This window comes from Poromitra crassiceps, assembly GCF_964638095.1.
Source record: "Poromitra crassiceps genome assembly, chromosome: 8".
NCBI lineage: Eukaryota > Metazoa > Chordata > Actinopteri > Beryciformes > Melamphaidae > Poromitra > Poromitra crassiceps.
Genome location: NC_139629.1, coordinates 46,598,635 through 46,613,785, shown reverse-complemented (window position 1 = coordinate 46,613,785; position 15,151 = coordinate 46,598,635). Strand labels below are relative to the sequence as shown.

At 48.1% G+C, this 15,151-nt stretch overlaps 1 protein-coding gene across 1 annotated transcript in view; it reads left to right on the top strand.

Moving 5' to 3' along the window:
- Window positions 1–12,025, top strand: part of zhx3b (zinc fingers and homeoboxes 3b) — a 16,983-nt gene extending 4,958 nt beyond the window's left edge. The window contains exons 2-7 of the mRNA XM_083640951.1: window positions 2,674–3,614; window positions 3,750–3,845; window positions 4,710–6,341; window positions 6,497–7,297; window positions 10,276–10,657; window positions 11,553–12,025. Coding sequence (XP_083497077.1) covers window positions 2,868–3,614; window positions 3,750–3,845; window positions 4,710–6,341; window positions 6,497–7,297; window positions 10,276–10,657; window positions 11,553–11,563 — 3,669 coding nt within the window. The 5' untranslated portion in view covers window positions 2,674–2,867 and the 3' untranslated portion in view covers window positions 11,564–12,025. The remainder of the gene's footprint in view (window positions 1–2,673; window positions 3,615–3,749; window positions 3,846–4,709; window positions 6,342–6,496; window positions 7,298–10,275; window positions 10,658–11,552) is intronic.
- The last annotated feature ends 3,126 nt before the right edge of the window (window positions 12,026–15,151 follow it).

The following is a 15,151-nucleotide window of genomic DNA, read 5'->3' as shown; positions in this document are numbered from 1 at the left end:
GGTAGAGGAGCGGGGGTTGGTACTGGGTGGGGTGGGGTGTGTTGTCGGCTCGGGGGGGACACGGGGGGGGGGGGGGGTATCAGGGCAGAAAATTCCTCACTGAAACACCTCAGTGCTTCCTCCTCCACGACTGTTAACACCCCTCTTTTCTTCTGCCTCCCTCCTCTGGTCTCACCCCAACTCTCTCTGCGGCCCATCCCCCACCACCCTATCCCGTTCACGCCCCCCCCCCCCCCCCCCCCCCCCCCCCCCCCCCCAGGACCCACGTGATGGATGGCTGTGGGACTGCCTATCCAGAAGCCTTTGTGTTGGGTCATGTGACCAGCCCGCCTTGGCAGAGCCGTGCCCCCTGATGCAGAACTGAATGGCAGGGGTGTAGGCGGGGTGCACCAACGGGCCAAGCCGAGGGCAGTTACTCTCTCTGGGGGGTACAGGGGCGGGGGGGGGGGACAAGGGGCATCACGTTCCCTTTCCTCTGCAGTGGCAAAACTCCATTTGCCTGTTAACCCCTCGCTCACCAGTGCGAAGGGTGGGGTGTAGCCTAGAAAGAACGAACGAAAGAAGGAACGAACGAAAGAACGAACGAACAATACAAATTTGTGATCTGAAATATAGAACCCAATCAACACTTTCCTCTCTGGGAACAATATAGTTTCATAATTCTCTATGAATGCTTAAGAGAGACAATCAAGTGATGTTTGATCAATCATGGCGTTTGTTTCAAAACTTACAAAGACTCACAATGAGGATATACAGACAAACTGCATAATTAGGTTACCAAAAAACGACAACAACAAAAACAGATGTACGCGCCGCCAAAAGCCTGGGTTACAATTTGAGTGTTAAGAGCGAACGTAGAAATGCAAACACCTTTGCTCGGCTAGTGTGTGAAAGGGCATCTGTAGCAGCAGCGCGGCCCTGAGAGGGTTAACTGGGCTCTGAGCTAATGTACCGTGACCTTTCAGAGAGAGAGAGAGAGAGAGAGAGAGAGAGAGAGAGAGAGAGAGAGAGAGAGAGAGAGAGAGAGAGAGAGAGAGAGAGAGAGAGAGAGAGAGAGAGAGAGAGAGAGAGAGAGAGAGAGAGAGAGAGAGAGAGAGAGAGAGAGAGAGAGAGAGAGAGAGAGAGAGAGAGAGAGAGAGAGAGAGAGAGAGAGAGAGAGAGACTCTGAATGTTTGGTTGTAGGGGAGCAGGGTCTGCTGTATGATGATGAATGTGACCTATATTGTTCGTGTGACAGAGATGGCTGTGAGGTGACATTGTTGGTGTCAAGAGGTTACACTTGTTGGTCACTGATCTGAAACGAGTTCAGCATTTGAAGGTGAAACGTCCTGGTTTGCACATCACGGGCACGGATCAGATTATGGTAAATCTGGGCCGTCGACCAGGAAAGCGGGGTTGTGTTTGGATTGGTTGGTCAAGTATCTCTGTGTGAAGTGCAACTGGGGGCTGTGCAGGGTTTCATGGCAAACGTACGTGTGTGTGTGTGTGTGTGTGTGTGTGTGTGTGTGTGTGTGTGTGTGTCTGTGTGTGTGTGTGTGTGTGCGTGTGTGTGTGTGTGTGTGTGTGTGTCTGTGTGTGTGTGTGTGTCTGTGTGTGTGTGTGTGTGTGTGTGTGCGTGCGTGTGTGCGTGTGTGCGTGTGTGTGTGTGTGTGTGTGCGTGCGTGCGTGTGCGTGCGTGTGTGGTGTCATGGTCGGCGCAGTCGGTGTGGTTGGGAGAGTAGTAATTGCCCTAGAGCTGTCCTCCAACACTGCATCACCACCTACCTCGCTGAGAGGGAGAAGAGAGGGGCTTACCGTGCTCACAGGAAGCCTCGCCATTTTGTGAGGAGCTGAGAGATTTGAGTTGAGTTGGTTTGAATTTAGCCTGGGAGGATTTTTAAGATTCACGGGTTTTATGTGCGTTGTTTCTGCGCACGACGCGGCCATACATACATGCCATTATCAGGCGTGAACAGCACCTTTCCAAAGAACATCTGTTGAGCCACCTAACTTGCACAATCGCCAAGTTTTCTTAAGCAACACATTCTCCAGCGAGGATTTGTGTCGTGATCTGTGGCGAGGCTTTGGCTGCGTGGAGCTATGGAGGCTCTGTGCGCTCCCTGTGTGTGTGGGGGGGGGGGGGGGGTGTTTGGACGAGGGGAAGTGAGAGAGGGACAGAGTTGTGTGGGGGAGGGGACAGACAGGAGCTCTCCCAAAAAGCCTTTTAGTGAGGAACCAGACGGAGCCTTTTTGAATGCCCCATAAAATAGAGCCGCCCCGAGTCTCATAGGGGGCAGGGGAGGTGAGGGTTGCACCGCCACCTACTTCTTATTGAAGAGTAGTAATAATAAGCAGCACTGGAGTTTTTTTTTAGGAGTGCGCGCGGTCAACTCTTCACAAGAAGAAGACCCACATTACCATTTTTAAAATATTTAACCTGAAAACGTCCAGCCTTGCTCGAGATTCCACCAACTGAGAAGAAGAACTGGCTCCTACTGCGTTGTGTAAAATAGTTCACCTCCTCCTCTCTTGGCACGCTCTGTTCTTCTCTCATTTCTATTCACAACTTCACCTTTTTATTGTGATTAACCTCCCCCCCCCCCCACACACACTTTTTGTTTACAGGTGTACCATATTGTACGATGATTATAATGATATCTTGAACTTAAACATGTTGTCCTTTCTCATTCCCAGGCTCTCCTTCTACATTGCAGTGAGTGAGGACTGCGAACGAGTGAGCAGACCTATCGTCGTCGTCATGTCCCGCCGCCCTCCTCCTCCCCCGACGGCTGGTCTATAGTCAACCAGAAACCACCCGTATTCTCGGTCACACCCCGCCCACAGCCATTTAACCAACCCCCCCCACCCCACCCCCCTGTGCTCACACCATGGCCAGCAAGCGGAAGTCCAGCACGCCTTGCATGATCCCCAGCAAGACCATGCGCCTCCGAGAGGAACTGGAGCAGGATCCTCCCGTTCTCCTGCGCCAGGCCGGCAGGAGCTCTGGAGGAGGAGGAGGCCGACACAGTCCCCTGGACCCGGGGGACTGTTCCAAAGCGGAGGCGGGGGACGGCGTCGGCATCTACACGTGTCGGCCGTGTAACTTTGAAACCCACGACCTTAATCTGTTCCTGGACCACGTCTACAGCGGGCATCCGGACTTCCGCTCGGACCCCAGCTTCTTCTGCGTGGACTGTGGGATCTCCGCGCCCAAGTTCGAGGGGCTGGCCCTGCACAACGCCAGGGTTCACCCCAGCACGTTCAACACCACTCTGCAGCTGAGGAAGAGAGACAGGAGAGTGGTGGTGGAGCAGAACCTGGTGATCGGGACGGAGACGACGGGGAAAGAGCCCGAGATCTCCATCACCAAAACCCCAATCATGAGGATGCTAAAGGGCAAATCAGAGTCCAAACGGATAGTGGTGTCTCACGCGGCCTCTGATGAGACCTCCTCAGACTCTCACTCTGCCTCTGTCTCCAGAGAGGCTGAGAGGAGAGATACTCCTACAGTGACGGTCACCCATGTCCCCACCATTGTCCACAATGGAGTAACAACGAAGGTCTCTCTGCCCTCAGCAATACAGATAGTCAATGGCTCTGGGACACTGCCGATGCTCAAGACCGCCATCACACAGGTAGGTGGTACTTCTTTCTCTTGGTTTGGCTGTCTTGCAATGATCTGTTTTGAATTTGACTAAGAGTGGTTTCATTCGGATTCTTCGATTCAGATTGATTTTTTTTACTTAATTATGTTTTTGAAATTCCCTTAGGTGGTTTCAGTGGTCCAAAACAGAAGCCTCCACCAGTCTGCCCCCATCACAGCCTGCTCCACATCATCATCTTCCTCTTCCAAACATCTCCCCAAGGTAATCTGCCTTTTCGTCCCTTTTGTGGATTATCCTGACTTTTTGGTTGTTGACACACTGCTTCAATTATGTGTTTTACAAAGGTTATCAAAATTGACTATCTTCCTACGCAGGTCAGGAAGGTCTGGAAAAGTTTGAAAAATGAAACAATGTGTGACTATGAAAAATATTTGTGGTTCAGGTCCGATACACACATAATTATAGATTTTATGTGCTTGTAGACCCACTTTGATTCCACAGTTTTTGTTGATGTGAAGAATAATTTTCAGATAGAGGGATGCTCTTATTACCCAGCTACTCAGTCAGCATGTAATGTATCGAATATCAATCAAAATCAAATCCAGTCAAGGGGTGGGGGAATTGAATTTCATGATGATGATGATTTTTGTTATTGATTATTATTATTTTATTATCCTCGAATCGATATCATTATTTTTATTTATTTAAAAAAAACAATTATTTTAAGTGTATGATTCAACTTTTTCCCACGGCCTAGTGTTACAACACGAAAATCGCAATAAAATGTAATATCGAATCGCAATACTTGTAGAATCAGAATGCTTAAGAATCGCAATACATATCGAATCGTCACCCAGGTATTGTGATAGTATCAAATCGGGAGATAAGCATATTAATATGGCCTTGGGAAAATATGGAATTTTAACATGGAAACCGTGTAGGAAGTTCCTACTAAATATATTGAACACCAGACAAAATCTTGAAAACAAATCAAGGTCTGGCAAAAGTATGGATTTTTTTTATTGAAAATGTGTAGGAACCCTGACTATCAGATAATGAGCAACTATTATTAACTGATTTTCATCTCCTCTTCTCATTACCTCTTTTTCCTCCCGCCTTTGTCAGGTGATGATTCCTTTGAGCAGCATCCCTACCTACAGCGCCTCCATGGACTCCTCTTCCTTCTTGAAGACCTCCTTCAGTAAGTTCCCCTACCCCACGAAGGCTGAGCTCTGCTACCTGACGGTGGTCACAAAGTTCCCCGAGGAGCAGATCAAGATCTGGTTCACTGCCCAGAGACTTAAGCAGGGCATCAGCTGGTCTCCCGAGGAGATCGAGGAGGCCAGGAGAAAGATGTTCAACACCATCATCCAGACAGCACCCAGCTCCCAGCACCAGCGCCACACTCACCACGGTCAGCATACAATCACGGTTCTTCCCGCCTCACTGGGAGCCGCCGGGATCCCTCAATTCCTCCAGGGCTCTCTTGTCAGCCAGGGAGGGGTGATCGTCACCCACCCTATGGCCATGGCCAACGGGTTCCAGGTTAGCACTGCTCCCATGGCCCTCGCCGTTACACCCAAGCCCCAGGCGGCAGCGCGCCCCATGATGCAGGCCCGGCCGGCCGCCGCCCTGGTGGCAGACAAGGGCATCAGCATGGTGGTTGGGACAGTGGGCAGCAGCAATACTGTGAGCAACGTCATCATCAGCAGTAAGAGTAGTAGTAGGAGTGGGGGAGGGAGCACTAGCAGTATTATCAGTAGTAGCAGCAGCAATAGTAGCGGTGTGAGCGCTAGCAGTCAAGCTAGCGTCATCAACCTTAGCCTAGGGAGCAGCAACCATAGTAAAACCAACACCAAGGTCAGCAGTGTCGATGGCAAACGCAACAGTGCTGATGCTGATTTCAAAGGCAAGAGCAATAGTAATGCTACCAGCAATTCAGGCACCGCTAAAGGCAGTGCTGACAGTAAGGACATTGCTATCGGCAAGGCCAACAACACCAGCACTGCTAAGAGTAACAGTGACAACAAAGTTACCACTGATCATAAAAGCACCACAGACAGCAAACCTAATGGCAACAGCAAAAATGGCAGTAACGGACAGAAGAGCAAAGATGCTAACCGTAGTAGCAACAAAGATGGCAACACCAGCACATCCAGTGATCTCCTGAGCATGGCTACCCAATATGCTGTCACCACCACCGCCAGTGACTCTCCAGACATCAAGACGGAGGCTTCTTCTTCGCCTTCCTCCAAATCTTCTTCTCCCTCCCACGTGGCTTCTTCAAGCAGTACGCCTGGCTCTGGGAGCTTCTCCAACACATTCCTGGACCCCAGCTTCTACAAGGGCAAGAAGTCTCAGGTGCAGCTCAGCGCTCTGAAGGATAGCTTTCTGGTCAACCAGTTTCCCAACCAGGAGGAGGTGGACCGTCTCATTTCTCTGACCGGGCTCACTGTACGAGAGGTACGCAAGTGGTTCAGTGACCGCCGCTACCACTTCCGCAACCTCAAAGGTTCGCGCTCGAGCACAGGCGACAAGAAGTCAGCTGGAGCGGGGAATGACGGCAGTGCCTCCCCGATGGACCTCTTGGAAGGTAGCACCACCCCTGGTGCAAAAACACCCCAACATGGTTCTGATCCCCTCAGCCCCGTTGCCTCACAGACTCCCACCTCTCCCACCACGCCGTCCCGCCGACCCCCCAGACCACCCTCTCCTGACTTCACAGCTATCCGCTACAAAGAGAGAGAACCTCACCAGGTGAGACTCTGCTCTTGGTGTGTAATAACAATAACAACAACATGGGCATAAAATACTGAGTCAAAGATTTATTATTTCAGTTGACATCAAAATGTGATAACTCGGGTTACTTTTAGGTTATTGACTTTAACCGTTCCTGTCCTCTCTCATCCCAGGTGAGGGCGCTAGAGGCCAGCTTTGCCGAGGATGCTGACCCCTCTGGGGAGGAAGTGGACCGACTGCGAGCCGAGACCAAGATGACCCGGCGGGAGATCCATGGCTGGTTTGCAGACAAGAGGAAGAGAGTGGCAGCCGAGAGAAAGAAAGAGGAAGCAGAGCGGGCAGTTAGAGAGCAGGCGGAGGCGGTGGCGGCGGCGATGGCGGCGGCGATGGAGGTTGACGGTGAGAAGGGTAAGAAAGCCGATGGGGAGGAGCCACAGAAAGAGGATAGTGCCGGTGAAATGAAAGTCAACCCTATTAAGATCAATCTGAAGATGCTGAAGGTGACAGAGGCCAACGGCAAGCCAGAGAGTGAAGGGTCGGACAGCCCCGCTATACCCCACCCATCCAGCACCACGCCCTCCCCAGGCCCCCCCACCCCATCATCCACTCCCAAAGCAGCCCAGTCCCCCAAACCGTTGCCCTCCTCCATCCTGAACCCCAAGCCCTCCCAATCCCCCAAACCCTCAGCCGCCCGAGGAAAGAAGAGCGCCGAGCAGCTCCACCAGCTTAAACAAGTCTACGCCCGGACCCAGTGGCCCAGCGCTGCTCAGTACGATGAGATGATCTCAGCGACGGGGCTGGCCAGACCCGAGGTAGTGCGCTGGTTTGGGGACTGCCGTTACGTGCAGAAGAACGGGCAGCTGAAGTGGCTGGAGTCTTACCAGAGCATGGTCCTGGAGGAGGACCTCGAGAAGGGGAACACACAAACCCTGCAGGCCCACCTCGATGCCCACGGCAGCCTGGAGGAATCACAGGTATTGACCCAACAAACAACCGGCTCTTTGTCATTACAAACGGTAGTATATCGGAAAACTGTAAACAATTCTGCAGGCATTCATTTAGTTTGACAGTTATTGAGAGTTGATTTGAGTTCAGGCGAGGACCAATGATGTCATTTGTGCATGAATGACATCACTGGTTGAAAATCAGTATTCCTTTAATCTGTGCTGCTGTCAAGAGACAGTCACTGAAGCTGCTCCCTATATAGACTCAGTTCTCAGTCTCTATCCGGCACCATTGGTGCTGTTTACATCTTATGTCGGTCAAGCGATGTTTACTTTAGCTAACGGTTCTCTAACAGGCAGTTACCCCATAGCCATAGGGCTGTACGTTCACTTTCTGTGCACATAACAGCACTGGTGCTACAGAGGTTGATAGTTCTGTAGCACACAGGCCATAAAAGTGTAGCACGCATATAAAACATCTGTTACCATCTCTAAAAACAACCACAAGTAGTGCAGCTCATCACAAACAGGTTCATTCATAGCACAGACCGATTTCTTCATAGCACATGCTACATTGTAGCACTGTGCAGCCCTGTTATCCCAGGAAACTGTCCTGAAAGGCTACAGAGTGCCGCTTGATGACATCACAGGTTTGTTTTGGCATGCTTGTTTGTGGCTTGGAGAGGCACATTCTCTGAATCAATTGTTCAAAATCTTGGATGGAACAAAATGCAAATTCTGTTTCAGGGTGGATTTGACTGTAAATGATCTAGTTTGATCGATATTATATGCAGATGATTTGTGGGCCTGAGATCATTCAAATAACTGTAGCCACGCAGAAAAACATCACATTCACTTACTAATGGTACAGTATAAGGTGGTCACTTCACTAGGCTACTGCAAATGAGCGTTAGTCACCAGTACACATTTGTTCTATTCTAAATAAGCATATTGTTGTCCAATTTTAAACATGTCATACTTTTCCCTATGACTCAGTTATTTACTATCTTTGTTGGTTACATTTTGCCACTGTTTCAATGTCTGTTATCTAGAAAAGCAAATCATGCCTTCCAGGTTCAACTGGCTCTCTGACTGCGCAGACAAGAGTCATCTGGATATCATATATATAAAGCCTTAAAGCCATGTGAAGATTATATATATATATAGATAGATAGATAGATAGATAGATAGATAGATGTGATCCATCCATATCTAATGGACATCAAAAATGCATGTCAGCTATCCACGTTGAATCTGATTTCACCTTGCAAATATCCATTGGCAGTAGGACAAATGTTTCTCAGTTGAAATGGAACATGAGCTGATGATACATGGAGCATGTATTTCACTTTTAAATGTATTAGACTAATTGTCTTTGCCAATTAGAACAGGCCTAGTACAGATGATGATGATCATAACAATAGTTCAAGGTCAGGACAACGTGTGTATTTATATTAAAAAGTTAATTAATGGTTAATAGATCTGCGTTTATGGCTCATTGGTGCACATGTGTTAGACTTCAGTCAGGGAGTTCATGACCCACAAAACAGGAAGGTGGATGCTTGCTGAGACGGAGACTTTAACATGATCAACAGTCTCCACTCACTACACCACCTTGTTGTCCATAGACCATATTCACAGCGCGGCCATCTTGGAATGACGTCACCCGCTGGTTGGGAAGGCAACGAGACTCTCATCCAAAACCTTGTCTGAACATGGGAGCAGTAGCCCAAAAGTTTGAGTTCTGTCACACCAATTTCATTTGATCACATCGATAAATGGGCAGATGAATGTGTACAGGATTTTTTTTTAAAGGGCTACAGCAACTGGATTGAGTCTTATATCCACGATATTCAAGGAAGCGCAGCCGACACTCTAAATTGTAAACTGCAGTACACCCGCGCACCACTACCTGCCAGGGTAGGCCTACTCTGTCTTTGCCAGGGTAGGCAGACTATATGGCCTCACCCTCAGGGGAGCAGCTCCAACTCAGGGTGGAGGGGGTGTGTCTCGCCATTAATGATTGATAGGGCTTTCCTCTGCTCAGCTTTGCTGTAAAGATCAATAGGTTTTGATGGTGACCCACTATCTTCCATGCTGTCTTGACAATCCTATTTAAGCTTGTTTCTATTCGCTAACATCAAGTGCCCGTGTCAGACAGAGATATTAGAAACAATGTGATGAATGTGTCAAAATGCCCCTGACTGCTTGTTAGTCTGTACATACAAGGAATTAGTGTATTCACCTTACGTTCCAACACAGGGGTCAGCCAGTTACTTCCTATTGTGTTTACACTTCCTGTGACAGTACAGTACTAGTGAGCAGATAAAACAGACAGTGTTTTGAACAGGAAGTCATAACACAACTGGGTCAAGTGGGCGGGGTTACATAAGGTGAATAAAAAGGTAGGAAGTGGAAAGTAGTATATAACTAAAAATCACGCCCAGGTGTATTAAGTAAGAGGTGCAGGTTGGCCTGTTGTCCCCTGCCCCTCCTCTCCATATGCATAGGCTACTCCTGATTGGTCTGTCCTCCCCTTATGCCACAAACGGACACATGACACGTATAGAAGTGGCTCCACCGCTTAAAAATGTAAAGTCGAAATTATGGTATATAGGTCATGTACAGTATAACAAAACAAACTAAAAAAACTAATATAAAAACAGGACTCGTATCTAGTATGCAACTGGTTCTCTGTTGTAACCTGACTAAGTGTTCACTGATGGGAAGCTATGGAAGTCAGTGGTGTACTAGTCGAGAAACTATAATAATAAGCAGTATTATACAGATCTAGAGAATATTGCACCAAGATCCAGAGTATAAATAAGTATAAATATCTGACTGAAATTACAGTAGTTGTAGATACTGGATGCCAACAGTCCTATTGTCCAATTTTATTATCCCTTCTACTTGGTGGTAGTATTTATTTCATTGCATCTTGATTGCGTTTACACCTGGATTTCCTGTGGTGAAGTAACTAATGCAGTTTGTTCTTCTGTGTGTGCCAGCTGCAGGAACTGGCTCAGTCTAGCGGTTTAACGGAGGAGCTGGTGCGACGTTGGTTCTCCACCCAGACGTCCCCACCCCAGGCTGAACAAACTGCTGCTGCTGCTGCTGCTGCTGCTGCTGCTGACACGACAGGACCAAGACCAGTTACACCAGCACCAAGACCAGTTTCACCAGCACCAAGACCAGTTTCACCAGCACCAAGACCAGTTTCACCAGCACCAAGACCAGTTACACCAGCGCCAGAGCCGCCAACAACAGAACAATCTGGATCCTCCCTGCCAGAGCCACAGCAGGGCGAGGAGGAGAAGATGGAGGAATCGGTGTGTGGTGTTGCAGAAGAGGCAGAGGAGAAGAGTGACGAGACTGTGAATCCTACTAAAGGTAATCTGCGTGTCTTTTTGGTTTTCTTATTCATTATGTGGGGGGATGGTGTAGTCTCAGCTCCCAGACAGTTGGAGAGCTCCGCCTACCCATCGTCTGAGAACTTGTAAAAAACAGTTTCTTGAACGGTGGCGAGAACGACCGCTAAAACAAACCAACGCCCTTTTTGTCAACTTACCAGAAACGACGCTCTCCCTCCAATTATCCTCTGTCGTGAAACAAAGTGGAGATACAGAGAATCACTTTGTAACACAGAGAGCTTTTTTAAACATTGATAATGGATGTCCTGAGCAACGTTACATGATTTAATTCAGTTTGATCCGTTTACAAGCACACAACGTCTGCATGTCACCGCCCCTGCTGCATGAAGGGCCGCCCCTAAACACTCTGGTTCTGCCATGCAGTTTTTTTTTACTCTCTAATTGTCTCCACCGAGTTTAGCAACGAAAGTTCTCAGTCTCTAGTTGAGCGACACGGATAGAGACTGAGAACTGAGGCTATGCGCGGTGTGACTAACTAAGCATGCCCTGCTCTCAAGCCAAGTGTTAATAAAAAGTCTGCTGTTTGTTGGTAACTATTTAGGAGTTAGAATTGGGTTTTTGTTTGATTCTGTGATGTGTGTGTGTGTGTGTGGGGGGGGGGGGTGTCTGAATCACAGACATGACTGTGTGTAATTGTCTCTGGGGTGACACATATACAAACAAGTCCCGGGGCGTGCCATGACAGGTATTTGTTTTGAGTGTCCGTGTGCACTTCCCTGCTGCTGCTGCTGTTTATCTCCAGGAGAGAACGAAGGTCGTTGCAAAAGCGGTCTTCTGCTCATATGGAGGCGTGTGTTGCCAAGGTTCTAGAATATGTTTTTATTGATCTTTTTTTTTTTTGTAATTGACTACAGGAACAGACTGAAGAGGGAAGACCCTTTTTGTGTGAGGATGGAATTTGCAACGCAGGTGGTCTCGGTGTGCGGAGTCTGAACGGAGGGCAGCAGATGCGATTGTAACAGGATCACTGGACCATCCTACCCATCCCTCTCCTCCTCTCACTCACATCCCGTGAGGTAGGCATGACCCCCCTCCCCTCCCCTCCCCTCCCCTCCCCTCCCCTCCCCTCCCCTCCGCTCCCCTCCCCTCCCCTCCCCTCCCCTCGCCACAACTACATCAGATGGACCCCGAAGCCACTACCCACCCGCCGCCCGCCCGCCCACCTGTCTGCTTAGTCTAACCACCTCACATGGACACACTCGCTCCCAATATCCTCCCGTCCGCCATTTTCCCCTCCAGAGGAAGTTCCAGTGGAGAGTGAAGCACAGGACTGGCGGGGGAGGGAGGGGCCAGGCTGACTGAGCGGGGGGGGGGGGGGAGGGAGAGGAGGGGGGGGGGGGGGGGGGGGGGGAGGGGGGGAGGATTGGATTGGCTGCCGTGTTTGTTCCGCCTGCCTGCTGCGGTGGGAGGAAGAGAAGAGAGCAGGCTGGATTTGGAGGTGGGGGGGGGGGGGGAGAGAGAGAAAAAAAAAAAAGGGAGAAGTGTGGTCGGTATTGAGACGTCAGCAGATGTGGAAGCGCGGGTGGGGGGGGTGGGGGGGTGGGGGACTGGGGTATTGAAATCCTGACTGGACAGTTATCGACCAAGCCAACTCTGCTATGAGGATCCGCGGTGTGTTCGGAGACTGTTGTTTCTTTGTTTTGGGGGTACGAAAAACTGCACAGCTCTTTGCGACAGGGTGCTTGCCTAGGCCTTAAAAGTGAAATAATAAAATGACCCTCTTTTCCATAGTGTGTCACCATCACCGTCACCATCATCATGTTCTTCTGCCATAATGCACTCATCCACTTTGATTTCACGCTCCCGGCTCACCTTGAAACGCGCCGGCGAGGCTGTTCATAACTGTGTGCTGAGAAGAAGCACAGGACTGATGTTCATCACATGCTTGAGTTTGATTGGAAATCCTTTAATTTCATTTCTTCTTTGTGTACATAATTTGCGGTTGAAGAGGACGTGAAACTGTGCTTGTTTGATATGGGGGTAAAAAGTCTGGAATCCTGTCATCCAAAGAGGGCAAGCACCCTGTTCTGTCGAAAACAGAAAGCCACACAAGATAATATTGGACTATGAAATGTTTGTGTTTTAGCATCAAGTGCTTCTTTACGTCACTGACGTGTGCGTACAATTGTTTTTATGGAACTTTCTTATGTAATAAATTTGACTGTAAAAGAACTGTGAACTTTTCCCAGAGTTCCATACTTAGGCCTGATGTATAATTTTTACAGATGTTATTTGCAGAATAAACAAAATGTAACAAATGAGTGTGTGTGTGTGGTGGGGGGGGGGGGGCGGACAGACACCTTGCTCTAAAGCCTAAAGAGTAAATGTGGAGTGACACCAGAGTTTTAGCACAGGTTTAAGCAACCACCACCACCACCCAAGCTGAACGTCCTGATTGTACATGAAGGAAGCCTCACTTTCATGTGATCGAGAGACATAGAGAGACAGTGAGAGAGAGCGAGACTAAGAGAGTTTGACCAAAATCCCGCTGTAAAAAGTTTGACCTGTCTGGTTTTTAAAATGTTACATTTCAGCTGTCAATCAACATAAAGCTGGTGTGAGTGTGGGGGGGGGGGTGTGGTTGGGGAGATTTCCAGTAGACTATTGTGACACCTTGCCCTAAAGCAGGGGTGGGCAACTATTTTTCATGGGGGGCCACATGAGAAATCCAGATTGTTGCCAGGGGCCGAACAAATATTGTCATGCCGTAACCCAGGGATGGGCAACTTTGATGATAGAGAGGGCCACAAAAAAAGTCCTCGCTACCAGATTTTGCTGAGGGCTGAACGCCGCCAGCGCGAAAAAATTGGGGCATTTGAAGCCAGGTTTAGAGGAATAACTCATTTTAAATTAACAGTTGTGATGTCATTATTCAGTCTTAACCACCAATATTTGATCCTTTTCTCACTCACTCCTATGTCACCACACTCTCCCTGCAGGGCTTGAAATTAACTTTTTTCACCACCTGCCAATATGGCTGCTAGATTTTAAAGTTACCAGCCAATTAGAATTTCCACTATCCAAAATGTTTTTCTTGAAATAAACCAGAATATGAGTGAGTTAATTTAAGCATAAGTATCAGTAAGTGGCTGGGATTCTCAAAGCCTGTGTTGAGGGTCACACAAACATGCACTCTTGAAGCTAAATAAATCCAAAACCAACAAGTTAATTATTTAAATTTCTACCTCAATGTAGAACAGCCATTTCTTACACATGAGATTACTTTTGGCCTTTTAGTCATAAAGATTATTGAAAGATATTCCATATTCCAGACTGAAATGCTATAACAGAAGAATATTGGCCAGAATGACATGAACATTTGGACACTTATTCAGCGGGTATCTTGCATGTTGCGTTCAGGTGCACTGTAAAAAAAAAAAAAAAATTGCAATTCCATCGCGGGCCACACAGGGGGCCGTATGTTGCCCATGTGTGCTTTATAGTAACGTTCAGTCCTAACTCATTTATAATTAAGCCCATAGTTAATGAACTAATCATGTACAAAACACACACACAGTCACATATTTTATATACTGTATATGTTGTAAGCCTAATTTTTGCCATCACAGCTGCTTTTTACATGTATGGGATAATACAGGCTTAATATACAAGGTGTCCCAAGCTCTGAGTCATTATAAACTCAATTAGCTACAGAAGCTAATGTTCACATTCAGTCCTTGTATATTTCTCTCATGTGTTCATCATTCCTTTCCTCTGTGTGTGTGTGATTGAGAAATGAGATGCAGGTGGTGTTCATCCTAATTGGCCTGGTCAGGTGTCAGATTGCTGCTGGCTGATTGGCTGGTGGAGAGCATTTAAGCCACCTGATGCCATCCTGTCGCCCCTTGCTCTCCTCATTCCCAACGATGATGGCTGCTGTGCTGACTGCTGTGGTCTGTCAGGTAGGAACTGTGTGTAGACCTACTTTAGTAGTTCTGCAGAACTTAAGATGTGTCTTTATCTTGGTAGACCTGTGCAGTCTAAACTGTAAATAGTTACCTTCCAGATCTACACTTTTGTACACTGTAAATAACACTTACCCAAGTAGCAGAAAGTAGGGGGAGAAGCCCTTTAGTTTTTTGTAACATTTTCTCATGTTTATTTTGTAGGAGCTTATAGGTAAGAGCTGTGTCATTTAATCCATCATTTTCTTTTCTTAGGTAAATTTAAGGTTGGGGATTAGTTTGATTGGTTAGTTGTTTTGGGGCCATGCTGTGCTCTGAAACTAAACCTGCTACTTGTGAACTTGTGATGGTGGTTTGGCTGATCATCCTTGGGAGTGGGAAGAGTGGGGGCACTTTTGTGTTGCGGTCCGGTTCCCCGAGGCCGGTTCCTAACATAATTGGGTGCTCGTCTGCTTTACTCATTCGTCAGCACGTCGTCTGTGAGTGTGTGTGTATATATATATTTTATGTTTGTCTGGTGGGCAGTCTTTGTGCAGGTGGTAAATGGT